The following is a 17,476-nucleotide window of genomic DNA, read 5'->3' as shown; positions in this document are numbered from 1 at the left end:
TTCCGTGTTCCCCTCAGAAATTACCTTTGCACATTGGCGGGAAACTAAGTCAAGAACTCGTGACTGTAATGAAGTACAGCAACGTACTGCAGTGTGATGACGTCAGGTGGAGGTAAGGTTGGGTGACGTCATTCATTCATCTGTTGGCGAGGGGCGTTTTGGGGGGCGGAGCTCTGTCATTCACTGAGCGGTGGTGGGGAGGGAGGGGGGGGAGGAACTGTGAGTGACGTCACTCATTGAGTATTTGGCTGGCCCGGTGGAATGGCGTCATTCATTGATCGCTGGGTTGGGGTATGCTGACAAGCAGGATTACGTCACTAATTGGTGTGTCGGGAGTGGGTCCAGTGGGGATCACTTCAACCGTTTGTGCGTTTGACTGGATGTCAATTCTGATGATGTCACCGCACTTTGGAGGCGTGTGTGTATTGAGAGCGAGAACAACAACAAAAAAATAAATTGCGTGACAAATTGCAATTCGGTTTAACTTCCAACGTATATATTTTTTCTCAAGCCGCCTCCTTATATATTCGCCTCGGTTTATCGTCTCTCTTTAAACAATCCCATTCATTGCCTTGGTATTCTAATGAGTGACGTCACTAAGCGCGAGGCTTGCCAGTCCGGATGAACGTGACTCCGTTTAAGGGTTTAAGGGGGGGGGGACGGCGATGAGGTGGGGGGAGGAGCTTCTCGCGGCGATTACGTCACGCGTACGTCCCCAGGGGATAGGGGAGCGGGCGGGGCTATGGATGACGTCTTCGCGCGCGCCATTGGATCTCGCGACATCACGTGTCAGTCCACCCCGCCCCCTTCGCCCCCTCTCCCACCTTCACGAGACCCTCCCCCCCGCCCATTGTTTCCCGCGCATTGTGTGCGGGGACCGTGTGGAGCGGAGGAGGGCGAGGGAGCTGAGCGGCGGCGGCGGAGAAGAACGTCAAGAGGCGGACATTGCTCGCTCGCTCGCTCTCTCGGGGTGCGCGGCCGTCTTGTTTCGAGGCGATGTTTATTTGTTGTGATGACGGTGGGGACGGTGGGTGGGGGCAGTAAATCGCGTCGTGAAGTTGGTGGTTTTTGAGGAGGCGGTTGTCGGTGTTGGCCTCGCTTGTGACGCTTGGGAAATGATCGAGGCGAGGTGTGGAGACTGGTGTGTGTGTGTGGAGGGTTAGGGTGGTGTGTGTGTGTGGAGGGTTAGGGTGGTGTGTGTGTGTGGAGGGTTAGGGTGGTGTGTGTGTGTGTGTGGAGGGTTAGGGTGGTGTGTGTGAGTATGGAGAGGCGTGTGGGTGTGTAGAGGGTTCGGTGGGGAGGACGTGGTGAGGTGTGTTGGTGAGTGGAGCCGGGGGTGTGTGTGTGTGTGTGTAGACTGTTAAGGGGATGTGTGGAGAGGGTTCGGGTGGTCTTGTGTGTGTGGAGAGGTGTGAGGGTGAGGGGATGGCGTGTTGGGTGAGTGGAGCGGAATGTTTGTATGTGTAGAGGGGTAGGGGAAAGGGTGAAGTATGGAGAGAGCGAGGGAGCAGTCGAATCGTGGTTACGACTGCCTCGAACCCTATGGCCCGGAGTTCTGTATATAGCGAGTTACATTTTCGCTCACGACCAAAAACCAGTTACGAATATTTGAACCGGTTCTGGGCCTCCCCTAGGTCGACTCGGCCTCAAATGATTACCTGTTGCGGTGTGTAAACATCGAACACTCGGGAGACAAAGGCTGCCGTGATTGTTGCTGGCCGCCCACCCACCTGTGCCGTGCCGGCCTTCAATAGGTGCTCGCTAACAGCACTTGCCACAAGTCTGGTCAGGTTATATGTGTGATCTCTGTGTATGTTAATCGTCATGTTTATGTGCGTGGAAGCTGACTAGATTAACGCTGGTGTGGAGGTGTTTGTGGTGTGTGATTGTAGAGACAGGTGGGCATGTTTCAGTTATATTCGGGTGGATGTGCAGGGAGTGTTAATAGTGTGTAGGTATGTGGAGACGTTTATGTAAAAGATGATTATTGAGGGCTGTGTCAATTGTTTAAGCTGTGTAGGTGTGTGGTATAGAGAGGCCTGTGTGGCGGGGGTCTTCTGAAGATGTGTGTGTATAGAGGTGTGCGTGGAGGTGTCTGTAGAAAGCTGGGGATGGTGTTTAACGTTGTGTCGAGAGCGTTGTGCGTCAATGAAATTACAGTACAGTACACTGTGAGGGTGTCAGAAATCTCAGTCATGTAGCCCATAACACCTGGATCTGTCACATGACCTGTCGGCGACCTTTCACGGGTCGTGTGGCCTCTGAACCTAGCCTGGCACAAGCGCTGTGGTAACGTCACCGCCAATGTTGTGGCGAATGGCGGCTGTTATTAGGATGTTGCAAGTGTGTGCGTGTTGGTTTGTGTGTAGGGATGGTTTCGGACGTTAAGGGATGTCTCCGGTTGTGTACGTGTGCATAGTACAGCAAGTGTTGTTTGCATGCGATCTTTGTGTGTGTGGAAATGTGAGAAATAATGTGCCTTAGGGGTGTGTATGTGGATGAGTGTGTTATTGGTTTACATGTTTAATTCCCGGCCATGGCTAACAAAAGTGGTGTTTTTCAAGGCTTGTGCTGGGCCTCTCCGAGGTTGATTTAGCATTAAATAAGTACTGTCTGGTGTGGTGTTTGAACGTGTTATGGCTAGGGTGACAAGTGGCTGAGCTTGGTGCTGACCAGACGACCCTCTTTTGTGCTATGCCGGCCTTAATAAATACTAACGTTGATGATTGTATTTTCTCTGACATCTTCATGGAAATACAGGGTGGCTGTAGATTTTTATACAGATATAGGGGACTCAGTCTTTAATTGTGGAGGTGTTTGTATAGACTCACGTATATTGTGAATAAGTATTAGTGTATGTGGGTTGTTGAGTTTTATTCGCTGCCAGTGGCATACTCTTTACACAATGCCACGGGGATGTTATCTGCCTGCTGTACAGCACACTTGGCTTAGGTAATGCCACGCTGAATGTACCTATGATAGTGACAGACATTGAACCTCGAACTTGGTGGGAATTTGTCTTGGCTGACAAGCCGGTTTTCCAGGCTCCGCCACCCAATTGCATACACGGACAAAGACAAAGAATAATCCCCCTTTACTTGAACAGACTTGGGGCAAGTGCTGTCAGCAAGCGCTTATGAAACTCGGCATGGTACACGAGGGGGTGGATGGCCAGCACTACGCCCGACCGCATTTGTCTCCCCAGTAGTGATGTTTACACTGCGCCAGGTATTCATTCGAGGTTGAGTCGACCTAGGGGAGGCCCAGGACCTGTTCAGATAATTGTCACTGGTCTTGGCCGTGAGTGAGTATCGAACCCGAATCGCTGGGTTTATAACGCAGTGCGCTAACCCATGTGCCACCGCTCCCCACATAGACACGAACAAATATACAACCATATGGGTCCATTGATCCATCCACACAAATGCGTTGCAATGACAAATATCCACTGCATAGCGTGGATGGACTGTTGGGGTAATTGTTGTTGACAAACACCTATTAACTCGTAAATGGCTCGTGAGAGACCAGTATGGCCAGTACCATGCTCGGACCAACTTTGTCTACCTAGTTCTGATGTTTACACGATGCACAAGGTGTTCATGTGAGGCTGTGCCGACCTAGAGGAAGCCCAAATCAGATTCAGATTTGACTCACTACTCATGTTAATCCTGCCTATAAATCAAACTCCCATGACCGGGTTTGGTTTGAAGTGGGGATAAACCGACACACACAGATACACCTACGCACAAACACCTGTCTGTAAATATACTAGATTTGACGTTTTTGTGACTGCAGGGATCCATAGGTATAATACCTACGTGACTTTACCGAAAGAACCAAAGAGTATGTAAATATACTGTCGCACACCTACACGCGATACATATAGACACAACAGAGCATGCGGTACTGGCAGCTGTTCAGCCTGGCTGGGGCTTGTCGGTATGCTGTTCCTCATTAGTATTGAACATTTGACACATTTAATTTAAACACTCGTATGAATATTTTTCTGTGCTTGTAATGTGCCATTCAGGAGCTAGGTGTACTGAGAATGACTTATCGGAAATGGAAAATAAGAGTAAAACAAATATAAAATGTTGTTTTTGTAATTTGTAACCTGTAGATTGCGTGAGCTTAGTAAAATAAAGTCACATGTGAAATTAATTTTCCAATTGCTCCTTTGACCTTGTACATTTTAATAGAGTAGTTCATTTAAAGCTAAGCTCCGAGAGCTTACATCCGTTGCTCTTCAATACATCAAAACAGATTAAAACCCTTTAATCTTCTTTTTTCCATAGGTGCTTCAATGGAGAGGGTTGAGAAGGCCTGGATCAGCTTGAAGTACAAATGCCACAGCTGGTTTAGTGAGTGTCGTGAAGCTGAGGGGTCGACCGCCTCTCATCCGGAGGGAGCTCCCACTGCCCAGCAACAGCAAGGATCGCCGGCTCACGAGAGCCCCACAATGGCTGCGATGGAGAACGCCTCGGGCTTGAACGTGGAGGTGGCGGATAGCGGTGACAAAGCCGCAGAGGGCGAAGGCTCTGACATTGTTGTTATTGTGCCAGAGATCACGGTGGGGTTAAATTCTCCCCAGGATGGCGGCTCGGGGGCAAAACCAAAATCCAAAGTCGGTGCTGTTAACTCATTGAGAGATTCGTACTTCCGCCATGCTCCCTGGGCCAGCAAGAAAAAACGCTCCCAGAGCGGTGGTGGTGGTGGTGATGGCTGTGGTGGTAGCGATATGCGGTGTGCCGGTGACGATGCTGCCGCCTGCTTGGATGCAGACGACCTTAATGTTCAGCCGAGGCTGGTGGGCGAAGAGGGCCGCGATGGTAGTGCTGACGCTGAGGTGGAGAGCGCAGAGGCGCGCGTGTGCACGGAACACCGCTTTGAGCAGACCCCTGCACGCTCGCGAACGCTGCGTAACCGCCTGCAAGACACCGTCGGGCAGTGCTTTCCATTGTGCGGCACCGGCGCGCGTCGCCACCACGCCTCGTATGGCGCTTGTGACAGTAGCAACAACAGGCTGTCTGTCGGGCAGCTTTCGAGCAAACGCAAGATTCACTTGTCGGAGCTCATGCTGGACCACTGCCCGTTCCCAGCAGGCTCGGAACTGGCACGCAAATGGCACCTCATCAAGCAGCACACGGCACCGGTGGGAGCATCGGTAGGGTCGACGCGCGGGCCGTTCCTCACGGCTACGCTGGACGTGGCGGAGGATGAGGAGGATGCCCTGCGGGAGCGCAGGAGGATGAGCATAGAGGAGGGCGTGGACCCGCCACCTGATGCGCAGATTCACACCTTTGAGACAACGGCACAGATCAACCCGTTGTGCAAACTTGGCCCCAAGCTGGCACCTGGCATGAGCCAGCCTAACACACCGCCAGCGGGGCACAGTGGCGCCGGCGCCGAATCCGGCTCCGAGGATGATGAGCTGCCCCTTGCAGTGCTCGCGCCGCCCCAGAGACACCGGCTGGAGTCCAGCTCGGCGCTCATGTTCAGCCAGCTTCTCTGTCAACAGGTGCAGCAGCAGCTGCAGCAGTCGGCGGCAGTGATGGGGGCAGCGGCGGGGCCTGCGGTGGGCGGGCTGGTGCGCCTCGCGCACACGCAGATCGACTACATCCACTGCTTGGTGCCAGATCTGCTGGACATCACACAGAGCCCCTTCTACTGGGGCGTGATGGACCGGTACCAGGCGGAAGCCCTGCTCGAGGGCCGTCCCGAGGGCACCTTCCTGCTGCGTGACTCTGCCCAGGAGGACTACCTCTTCTCTGTAAGCTTCCGGCGCTACGGTCGCTCGCTGCACGCACGTGTCGAGCAGTGGAACCACAACTTCAGCTTCGATGCACACGACCCTTGTGTGTTCCACGCGCCGGCTGTCACGGCGTTGCTGCGCCATTACAAGGACCCGAGCGCATGCATGTTCTTTGAGCCTCTGCTCGCCACGCCGCTCCACCGCTCGTTCCCCTTCAGCCTGCAGCGCCTGTGCCGCGCCTCTATCTGCGGCCGCGTCACCTACGACGGCATCGACGCATTGCCGGTGCCACACGTGCTCAAGGATTACCTCAAGGAGTACCACTACAAGCAGAAGGTGCGCGTGCGTCGGCTGGACGAGCCACTTTGGCTGCGCTGATGACAACGGTACGGTGGTGGTGGTGGCAGCACTGCAGGGTCCAGCACTGGGAGCATCGAATGCTCGATTGGGTTTGTAACAAATCGTGAGTTAAGCTTGATCCTTATGCGCACGGTTTGTGCATTGTAAGAATGGATTATATACGGTTCGTATGTGATTGATTTTTAGAAACTGGAGTTTCGTCGACACCTTTGCAGCCACTGAAATTTCTACGTGCACCACAATGGCAAAAAAAGAATATTTGTGAATCCAATCGTGATGCCAATTTGTGAAAAATCATCAAAATATAGGAGTAAATTGTTCCAAGTCCGCTGTTCACCTATGGATTGGGGGGTGCACCTCTGAATACAACCACCTGTGATATTGTTTGTATTATTGACTCGTGTGAGAATACCTACACATTTTAATTCAACGTATGACAAGACATCAAGAATTGTACCTGCCTCAGCAACAGGTTGGCCAACCACGCATACAGAAGTTTTCCTGTGGCAACTAGCAGCAGCATCAATTCTATACGGAGAGAAGAAATGGCAATATTCGTCACCACCAGCCAAGAAGATGCACTAACGGTGACTTAGGGGTTGAGGTGAGGGCTTGAGTTTGTAGCTTTACATATTACATGTGCAGGAGAGATATGATGTGTGTACTGCATATGTGAACACACGTATACACGCACGCATACAGGACACGGATACAAATTAGAGGTGTAACGATTCTGTAAAAATCCGAATCGTGCGTTAATTTGTGTCTCAAAGAAGTGGTGATTTTGGATTCCTATATGTAAAGATTTCACGTGACTCCTGCAACCACTGGAGGCCCCTCCATTCACAAAGTAACAAGCAAAAATATTTTCTTGAATCAAATCACCACCTTGCATTGGACCATTTGTCGAATCACCGGGGGAATGAATCATTACACCCTTAAGTTAAAAGCTTTCTGTATTATACACAAAAGGTCGCGCCAACCAATTAGACGTTTGACTTACGTGTTGTATGTACGTGAGTACATTATTTGTGATTAATATATCAATATTTGTGTAAATGTATATATTTACATGCCAGGGCTGAGACTTTTGAAGTGTCGCATAAAATATTTGAAGCTGTCCTCGTGTGTATATGTATATACACATATATGCACCATACTTCTAAGTCCTAACGCCAATGTGTAGCCATTGCGAATTCGCAAACTTAGAAAATGTTGAGTGCAGGTTTCTGTACCTTTTTATAATGATTACTGGCTACTGTCGTTTGACAGCTGGCTGACCAAAGGTAGACACTGACCACTTAGTGATTTTATTGTCGTGTGTTGTATTTGTATATCGGTGGGAAAAAACGTGTTTCAAAAGTAATAAGAAACGATATGAGAATTGGCATGCGGTCTTGCGAGGGTTGTGGGTCCTAAACCGTATTGTGCACTAGCAGAAAGCCAACAACCACTGTTGCTTGCCCTGCCTTACATACTTGCACATATTACAAGAGCGCCTTCAGAGCGCTATAAACCCACGTTGAAACCCTCCACCTTTATTAGCGTACTTAAAAGGGCGGTCTTTGTTGACGGTAGTTATGAAAGGAATATCTATCGCATGACTGGCCGTAGAGCCGTACGTGAGGGCGCGTTAAGCCCTCTGGCGGGTGGGCCGTGCGTACGTGCTCCCTGCGATTAAAATCGCCCTGGCTTCAATCTCGGTTGAGCTGACCGTCCACGCTACTGCAATAAAATCCCGTGATCGCCAACTGTAGGTGCTGTGCATGCAAGCAGGGTGCTGGAGATTTGAAGCCGTGTGCTTTTTTTATCTCGGAGGATTATAAATAATAATACAAGTACTATGTGTAGAATAACCTCAATACATCTGTAACACTCCCTTTTTTAACTTGTGATTCTTTACAACGTACAACTTTACAACTGCAATGTACACTTACTTCAAAATACCGTGTCAGAAACATGTTTGCTTCTGTTATCTGCAAGCAGGCATGTGATAAACATTTTTTGAAGTTGAGAGGGCAGGTAGCCATGGGAACCTGCGAGTAGCCAAGGAGCCCAGGAAGGTGATTATTTGAGCAGGGTACAGCTTTACAGCATTCCCCGCCGTCAAATGTTTGAGCAGAAATAACTGTACCTGCCCGTGATGTACCCACACCCATGTACTTGTTACGTGCAGTGTAAGTACCTTGCTGCTCTGCATAGATTATTTGGCTGCTATAAATATCAACATGATAAGCCACTTCTGAAAACGAGCTAACCCAGTGGGCTTTCCCTGGTGAATATAATAGTTTCGAGTTTAAATAGTTGGCAGCATTACAGGCGTGTTTAATTTCGCCCAGCGATATGACAGGGTACTGGTTTACACTGCTTCAAGCACCCAGCCCTTTATTAATGGTGCAATCTTGAAACAATCCAGATATTCACAGCTTACTGTATACTCATTGAATGACACAAGAAAATTATTGTCCACAGCCCTCTGAAATGTGGACATTTATGAATTGCTTATGATGACGATTGCTTACACTAATGTTAAATGTTATTTACATAAGGTTATCCACACATGGCAGTTCTCAGTCTGGATAGGTGATCTTGTTTGGTTGAGTCATAAACGCCATGATGAGACCGTGAGGCGTAGTTTGCCCTGTGTCTTTTGAGACAGGCGATGAAAATTAAAATGTGTTCAGAGTTAACGCAAGAGCGGGTGGCACTTGCTAGACTTCTGTAACCAGAAGTGCAGTTGACATTGAACAAAAATTGGTCGGCTCTTTGCCTCAGCCTGAGCGGCGCACGCCCAAAATACGCGTGTGAACATCGCTACCACCACCACCAGAGGCCGTCATAAATCTGCAGACTCTGGTGGGATCGGTTTGTGAACGTATGCAGGTGGCGCAGCCATGCGGTCACGTTGGTTCTTGGTCGAGGGCACTTCTCACTTTGATTTCACTGTCACATTTTGTAAGCGCCGACCTCTGCCTCTGCGGTCGCCTTCCACGTCTCATGGGCTTTGAGCAGATATCTCAATCGCCAGCACCACCAGAACCGATTAAATGTAGCGGGATGTTTTGTAATACAAAAAAAAGCAATGATACTACTGATGGCCTAAATTTCGATTTAAAGCTTTCGTGACTGCAGGGATTCATCTTCTTGGTTCTTTCGGTAAAGTCACGTAGAAGGGAAATAATAAAAATAAAACATAATAAAATAAAATTCTCACGACGTTTCGGCCACAACACAAGTAACCGTCCTCAGGTGAAGAACAGCTACTTGTGTTGTGGCCGAAACGTCGTGAGAATTTTATTTTATTATGTTTTATTTTAATTTTTTTTTATATTTCCCTTCTACGTGACTTTACCGAAAAAACCAAGAATATACTGATGGCCTATTCATTTGAAACATTGATCACATTTTACTTTTATTGACCTTATAAATTGATAACCACTCAGGTTTTACCAGGGTGGAACGGTAACGCAGTGGTTCGTGTGCTGTCCTGTGAACCTGGCGACCTAAGTTGAATTTTTGACCATTGCTAACAGCATTGGTGAGTGTTATTGGAACCAGTTCTGGGTGCCCCATACTTCACCAATAGAGACAGGATGGGAAAGCCTTCATCCAGCATTGGATTGACAGGTGGCTATGAATTATAATTACCGGGACTCCTCTATTTACGAATGAGTTAGGTTACAGTGGTCTGTTAAGTCTATTTGTGAGTCCAACTTTACTCCTGTCGATTCCAAACATACGGCATGTACACTAAACACGGGGAATGGCTTTAAAAGTTGTATAATCTCATGTAGATGTAGATGCCACTGGTTCTTCATGCTCCGTGGATGTAGATGCCACCACCGCCATCTATTGTGCGGTAGTTAAACTTATGACTCTCGGTCCGAACAGACAACTGGACATACGGACAGGTTTGTTCGTATCTCTAAAAGTTCGTAAGTCGAATGTTCGCAAGTAGAGGAGTGCCTGTATGTTAATTTAATATTTAATGCTCTCCTGTGTTATTATTTCTGCTCTAACCCATGTATTGGATTGCCCAGTGCCGGGGTGAGCAGGTGCCACACACTGTTGCAGTCAGCACTGCGAGTGTGACCTGATTTGTGGGTTTTTCAACTTATATAAATACAGAGAGAAGAGTACACACGGAAAGATGTGCCTACATTTGCAGCTGGACACACTTGTGGTGTATGTGAATTGTTTTTTTGTAGAATATGTCCGAGCCAGTGCTCTGACCCCAGCTCCACACACACGTGGAGCTGTAGTTTGGTCGTTGTACTCGTTATAGCTGTGAGCATTTAGTATTTGTTCGCGTAGTCATTGTTCGTGGTGCAGTATGGCAGGCAAAGTCGCCGCCGCTACTGCTGCTGATGAAGTTAATTTATGAACACGTAATCGCGTTATATGAGCCTTGCACTCCTGCTGATGTTTATTTAAAGCCTAGCTTGGTTCTGAGCTGGTAGTAGCCAAGTAGCTTTTACATCACCTTTTAAAGGACGTGTCACGTTTTACGTGCTGTACTCTGTTGATGTCTCCCATCTGAATTGTCATCTGAACTTGCTGTAGATGTAGGACGTACACTAAACTGTGTATTTGTGCATAGTCACATTGTCGTGTATTTTATTTTTTGTACAATGCGTTTTGTTTATTTGCCTATTGCACACATGAAAGAAGCAGCTGGTGAAGCGTCACTCAAAGCACAGCCATATATGACTGAAGTCGGGCGTGGTGTGAACCTACACGCGCAGCCGTGAGTTTGTCTCGTTGCGCCAGTAGCCCAGGGCCAAGGACTCGAACGACACCAACTACATATAAGCACGGTACAGGTTTAAACAAGGCAAAAAAAATTCACGATTCTCGCTTGATGGAAATCCTGTGGAACCAGGCGCACGCGTTTCCTACGTGTTCTTCCTTGCAGAGATACTTCACGTTGAGTGTGGGCCATTGGCCTCTTGTCTTTTTCGCCGGAGACGGGTTTGAACCCCCCTTAAAAAGTGTGGCTTGCGTGCTGCACGGCTATAGTGTGCTGTGTCCCGTACCGCGCACCGTGAACCATTGGGTTATTTGCACTGCTGTTAAAAAGACTGCACAAGTGCTGTATTGTGGGTTTGCATCCTTGCTATACCAAGGCACACTACTTAACTGTTTAATAAAGTAGCACAAAACGGTGCAAAATTACACCACCATTCTGCTTTGCTTTCATACGGACTGAAAAAATGGCAATGATTATTTCTGTAAAATTCTAAATGTGCTTTCTGCGTATTTAAGCGCGTTCCCGGCTGTGTGGTATTATCAATGCGCTGCAGATATTGTTGTGGTGCGGGAGGAAGCGGGGAGTGTGGGAAATTCCCAGCAGTTCTAATCTCACTCGTGGCACGGGATAGCTCGTGACTTCACGGATCTCTGAAGAAGGAACACAACGAGCAGCCTCTTCCTGCATGCACAGTACAATAAATCAGTGTGGGTGATGAGCCATGGTGAGAGGGGCAAATTATAATAATGGGGGGAGGGGAAATCCATTCGCATTAGGAGTATGAAGAGGTGCATTGGCAGCAGCAGTCGGTGAGCTCGATGTATCAAGCATTATTGTACATAATAGTTAATGTCCCAAGCCAATTAAAACATGATGGATGCAATGGGAATGTAATGCATGAACCGAGTTGAAAAGAAAGTCATTCCCAGCTTTGACGGATGGATTTCCTGCCCGTTGGCAGTGCTCCCATGCTTCAGACTTGGAGCAATGACTGCCAAAGTGGCTTAAGGAGGTGTGGCTTGGCTGATCAGCTCCAATAATATGATTGATCATTCACTAATAGCCTCTAGTTACAGTGCGCCTGCACAAAAAACCCATGTTCGGAAATGAAATTAGAAAATTCCAAATTCTGTATAATCCACGTCTCGCAGTGGGTGTGAGGATGGCGCACGGCCAAATGTGGATACGAGTTATTTGAAGGTATCTCGAGTAGTTCTGTGATGTCACGACTGATGTCAAAACCCCTTCCAGATTCCTTCACTGCTCCAGGAAGAAAACAATAATGACAAAACTTGGGACATCGCGTTCATGTTATTTTGTTTCACGTTTTGTTTGGTTACATTTTTTCCCCTTCTTGCCCACCGTTCCCTCTTGCATCTTATTCTCCTCCGCAAATGCACTGCTCCTAGCCGTTACCCCTACCGTGGTAGGGTAGCGGGCCAACACGCCTGCGGTCTGTGTCTAATTTTGAGGGTGCATCGCGTTGGGTTTGTTGAACACGTGATTTGTTCTCTCCCCCTCTTCAATGTCTATTTTGTCTTCTGGGTTCTTGAGAACAAAAATAAACCTTCCAGAGCCCGTCTAATTTGGGGCGATTTGGTGCCGCTTTTTTTGCGAGTGTTCCAAATGGAAGCTTTGCGTATTGATATGTTAGTAAAAATTAACCACTTTAAATATATATTTATTTTGGCAGTGTTTTAATTATTTGGATCTACTATTCCTGTTCTCTGCATGCGGTGTCATGTAGTGTTGAGTGACCGGCCAGTTTATAGTTCAAATAACCAACGTGCACAAGCCTAGAACGCAATGGCCAGTTGCAGATGTATGATTTCTTTGCATCGCACAGCACAATGACGAGCCATTTTCCATATAAACCATCAGTCGATCATATATGTACATGTCAGAATCTGTTGCATGGTGGAGAGTTGTGGGTATTAGTTTCGATGAATTCAGGAGGGTCCTGCTTGAGATGTCTGGTCATTACTTTAGTATTAAGTATGGCCACAACCAAGAGTATGTAGAGAAACTAACACGTTTGAGAATAAAAAATATCTGTAAGTAGATAATGACTCTTTAATAACCCTACTTTTTGCACTGATCTTTAAAAAACACTTCACAGCCCTGCAAATGGTTCTCACAATTGCGATGACTATCTCCGAGTGATTAACCAACTCAGCCAAGGCAAATGCTCTCCTAAATTACCCAGGGCACTTGTCTCCCTTCAACAAAGGGTTTGTGGACTATAATTTATGTTCCTGTTTCTCAGTTGAAAAGATTCCGAGCGAAAAGTATGAGCAATACACCGAGAATCTGAAAAAAAGGTTATTTCCAAAATGCGAGTTTTTACCAAATCTAGCTATTGCCTGATGAAGCTAGTTGTAATTACTGGTGAAACGTCGTACTCGGATTGTAAATGTTGTGGATTTGCTCTCCAACACCGGTGTTCTGTACAAGTCACGAATTGGCTTGTTCTGTTTGTGACAACCCTTACTAGTTGGCTGTGTCGGGTGGTGGTGGGTTTTAACGACACATTTATATATTTACCCGATCTAACCCCCAAAAAACCCTCTATTATCGTCTATTCTGACAACATTTGGAACAAAAGTTCAACAGGGAGGGAAAAGGTATGGAGAAAATTACGCTGAGGAATGCATGGCTTGAAATTATAACATCTTGTTGACTGCAGAATAACACGAAATAGTCAATGAGCATCGTTGCTGAGAATAGATATAACAAAATGGATGACGATTTGTCTTCCCCTCATGAAATGTAAAAAAAGTATTTCTTGCACAACCCATCGACCCCACGGCCTTCTGGGAGTGCATCGTTTCGGCAGCTCAACTCCGTTCAACCAAACTCTGGGCGAGTTTCGACGAAGAGTATCGCCTCGGTGCACACTGCTGATAAGCCAACGTATGTCGAAATCCTGCTTACGTGCACCCCCAGAAGGCCGTGAGGCTGATGGATTGTGGAACAAATACAGTGATGTTTTACGTGGAGAGACGTGTATACATGTTAAGTATTGTCTGCTTGTATTTTTTGTCAAGAAGAATCAGTAGGCTTGGGGGAGGGGGGGGGGGGCAGGGCACGTCATTTCTAAGGGCTGACGGCAGATGAACGAGACTGGTGACTGAACAGCAGCCAACTTGGAACTCCAACAAGGAACAACCTCCATAGCGACGCAGAAATTGTATTCTTGCGTATGGCGATGAATGCTAATGTCCGCAGTCTGCTATCCCCCTGATCGATGGCGCCAAAATGAGGAGACCGTCATCCGGTGGCGGATAGACCATGGCTGGTGATGATGAATCATAGACCTGTCTACATTTGTGTCAACGTTCAGCTTCCTTGCCCGCTTCTTTTTTTTTCCCAGCATCATTATACGTCCCATCACTCAAGTCACGGTCGAACTGTGCATGAATCACGGCGCGCGGTTGCTCGGACCTCGCTCGCACACCCACACACTGGTGGCCCTACCCCCCCACCCACCCACCCGTATCATCTGCACCCGCCCTCGTCATGAGACTCTTCTCGCGCCCCCCCCGCCTCTCCCTGAACCCCGCTTCCTCACAAGTACCCACCTCGCTATGCCACCCCCCTCTGCTCCCGCCACCCCCACACAGCGAGACGCAGTGCGACTGCCGCCCCCTGTCACATCCCGGGCTGGCGGCATCGTGTGGATTTAATGGAAACGCCAGACTGCTCCAATAAAATATTTATCGGCGTCGGGCGAGTGAATTGGTTAAATAATTGATGTGGCGGACCGTGAGGAGCCGCGCCTCGGGCTTGGTGGCTGCTGCCTTAAGAGCTCGCGGAGGTTTGCGAATCCTCCTCTGCCACCACCGCCGGCCACTTACGGTGCAGGTGGTGGGGGGGGGGGGGAGGCGATTCGCCTTTAAATATGGCGAGAGTTCACGACAACTTTGTCTGAAGTGGAAAAAAAGAGTCGATCAACAAACATCAATCGTCGAAAGGAGAGATAGTGGGGGGGGGGGGGGGGGGTCGGGATTTTTAAAGTTGGGTTCCCCCACTCCGTGCAGTCGTTAGGTTTTAGAAGGAATGGCTGTGATTATTATTTTGCCGTCACATGCTCATAATAATTAGTAGTCATCATCTGCTCATGGAGCGATGCCATTTCCACGGCCGCTCACAATCGTCGTCATCCAGTCATGAGTGATATCAATTCTACGATCACCAGCGTGTTATGGTCATTATCAACTCGTGGGTGATTGAAAGTCCATCACCACCATTATTGATCATTCCAATCATCAACATCATTCACGAATGACTGCTACAAATTTCACGACCACCACCAAAGTCATCTTCATCGGCCGTTATCTGTCAACTGCTCACTGGAGGCCTGTCAATGCTGATGCTATCCTTCACAGCCCTGTGATGCTACAGGTTATAAATGCAGTATTGCCATTAAGAATCTACCAGACAATTGACATCGGAGTGAAAATATTTCCCAAACGAAATACCATTTGATCTGTTGTGTCTGCAAGGGTTTCAGTTGTCCAAAGCATCTCCAGAGTCATTTGCCAACAGAGACACATGTTTAATAACGTTTCGGTTGTAACTGGAGGCAGTGTCATGACAGCTGTCGTGTAAAAGTCGAGCATCGGTCGATTCTCTGCGCACAGTCCACCCACAGTCCACCACCACAGTGGTGGTGGTGCAGTTGGGTGCAGCTGCGCATTCAATTCTAGATATGACGGTACTGTGTTTGACTGGCATAACCTAGTACTGGTCTTTCATGTCCGAGCTTTGGTGAACTGATGGGCAAGAATAATTTGGACCCTCCTTGGCGAGTAAAGCCCATCGACGTCGAGGAACCCAAGGGGGCCCAATGCGTGTTGTTACGCAGGTACAGTAAAGCCACTAGCCCCCCCCCCCCCCCCCCCCCCGTGTTCTTGTCGTTGAAACGGGCTCATTGGGGGCAGCGAGATGGGACCTGGGTCGGAAACACAGTCTCGGATAAATGACCGAAGCATACGGCGACGCCAATTGACCCTCCCCGGCCACATTGCCATTGGTTAAAATCGGCATCGATGCAATCGAATTGCATTCAAAGTCCCGTATTTAACCAGGCGGGCGCCCAGCAAGAATCATCGTTATTATTCTTGCGGCGAGGAATACCCTGAAAGCGTGTTTTTTTTTTACGCCGTCGATGGTGTTTTGTAAGGAAAGACTCGACGAGTGAATGTAAATCGCTCGTGTTCAAGCAGTGCCACGCTTCAAAGCGGCTCTCGTGAGACGCGTCACTGGCTCTTTGTGACGTAGACTCGCCAGCAGGAGGGCTCTTAGTGACGTAGACTCGCCAGCAGGAGGGCTCTTTGTGACGTAGACTCGCCAGCAGGAGGCGCTTCGGTAACTTCCCGCCGTCTTTGCTCGGCATGGAGCGAACCATCGATTAAAACTGACTAAATAAGCTCACGATACACGCATCGATTATTTTAGTTTGATGGAAATTACATTTCATTTTTGTGTAAATGTTACATTTTTGGGGGTTGTTGCACAAACCAAACGGACCAACCAAAACTGAGACATACAATACAAACGAGATATACATTGCAAACGAGACATCTATATACAGGGTGTTTAAAAGTGATGGACCCGATGTGAAATCGTTAAATCTCTGCAACCACGAACCGCCCATGAATTAAACTCTTACCACTTGAAAGGGCGGGGCATAGAGTTTCAAATGATTACCGCGAGATGCCTCTCCCAGCGCACAAACAGCCCCTAGCCTCAGTCATTGGCAAGACGGTGACCCCGCAATACAAGGGGCGTTTTGCGTTCTGCAGTTCAGCAAGACTGAATCCGTTATTGTGGTGCAGCGTGCGTTTCAACGGCGTTTTGGCATTGATCCGCCAATGGCAAAGAGCATTCGTCGTTGGTACCGACAATTTGAGGAAACGGGCTGCTGTTTATGTAAGGGGAAGAGCACAGGGTGACCATGCACCTCAGAGGAAAACGTGAGAAGAGAGGCGTTTGGGACGAATTCAACTCTCTCGATGTTGTCCGTACAGCAGGTGGAGGGCACATAGAGCATTGATAAAATGGTTAGTAAAAATTGATAACTCATTAAACCGTTTGTAACTTTTTGTGTAATTGTAACATGTTGCCATCGTGAAATATACTGCTTTGAAATTGGGTCAATCTCTTTGAAACACCCTGTATATACAATGGAAATTTGTGAATGTGTGTCTGTTCGAAATGTTTAGCATACTTCCCAACATGCAACAAACTTGAATTTGGCATGTGGGTAGCTTCCAGACTGTGCATAATGCAAAAAGTCTAAAAATACACTTTTGTATTTGGGGCATGCGGCAGCGTTACGCAGTGTGCCTGCTGACGTCACGCCCCCCCCCCCCCCTCCGCGTAGGCCGTGTACAAATGCGCGGCTGGGGGGGGGGGGTGGAAATTATCTATCTATTATCTATATACTAGGACTAAACTATTTATTTTCGTGCGAAGAACGGGTACACCTGCTAGTACAATACAAACGAGAAGTACATTGCAAACGAGACATACATTACAAACGAGACACAATACAAACGAGACACACAATACAAACGAGACAATACAAACCAGACAATACAAACGAGACA

The 17,476-nt window shown here is 48.0% G+C and overlaps 1 protein-coding gene across 1 annotated transcript; it reads left to right on the top strand.

The window, feature by feature from the left end:
* The first annotated feature begins 830 nt into the window (after nucleotides 1–830).
* On the top strand, nucleotides 831–11,289 carry LOC116939451 (suppressor of cytokine signaling 5-like). The gene is made up of 2 exons (XM_032947818.2): nucleotides 831–970; nucleotides 4,296–11,289. Exon 2 carries the CDS (start codon nucleotides 4,304–4,306, stop codon nucleotides 6,128–6,130), a length of 1,827 nt encoding a protein of 608 aa, XP_032803709.1. The 5' UTR covers nucleotides 831–970; nucleotides 4,296–4,303; the 3' UTR covers nucleotides 6,131–11,289.
* Nucleotides 11,290–17,476: the final 6,187 nt, after the last annotated feature.

Source organism: Petromyzon marinus, chromosome 6 (genome assembly GCF_048934315.1).
Source record: "Petromyzon marinus isolate PM22_M1 ecotype Great Lakes invasive population chromosome 6, UKy_Petmar_22M1.pri1.0, whole genome shotgun sequence".
Classification (NCBI taxonomy): domain Eukaryota; kingdom Metazoa; phylum Chordata; class Hyperoartia; order Petromyzontiformes; family Petromyzontidae; genus Petromyzon; species Petromyzon marinus.
This window is presented reverse-complemented; position numbering and strand designations above follow the sequence as displayed.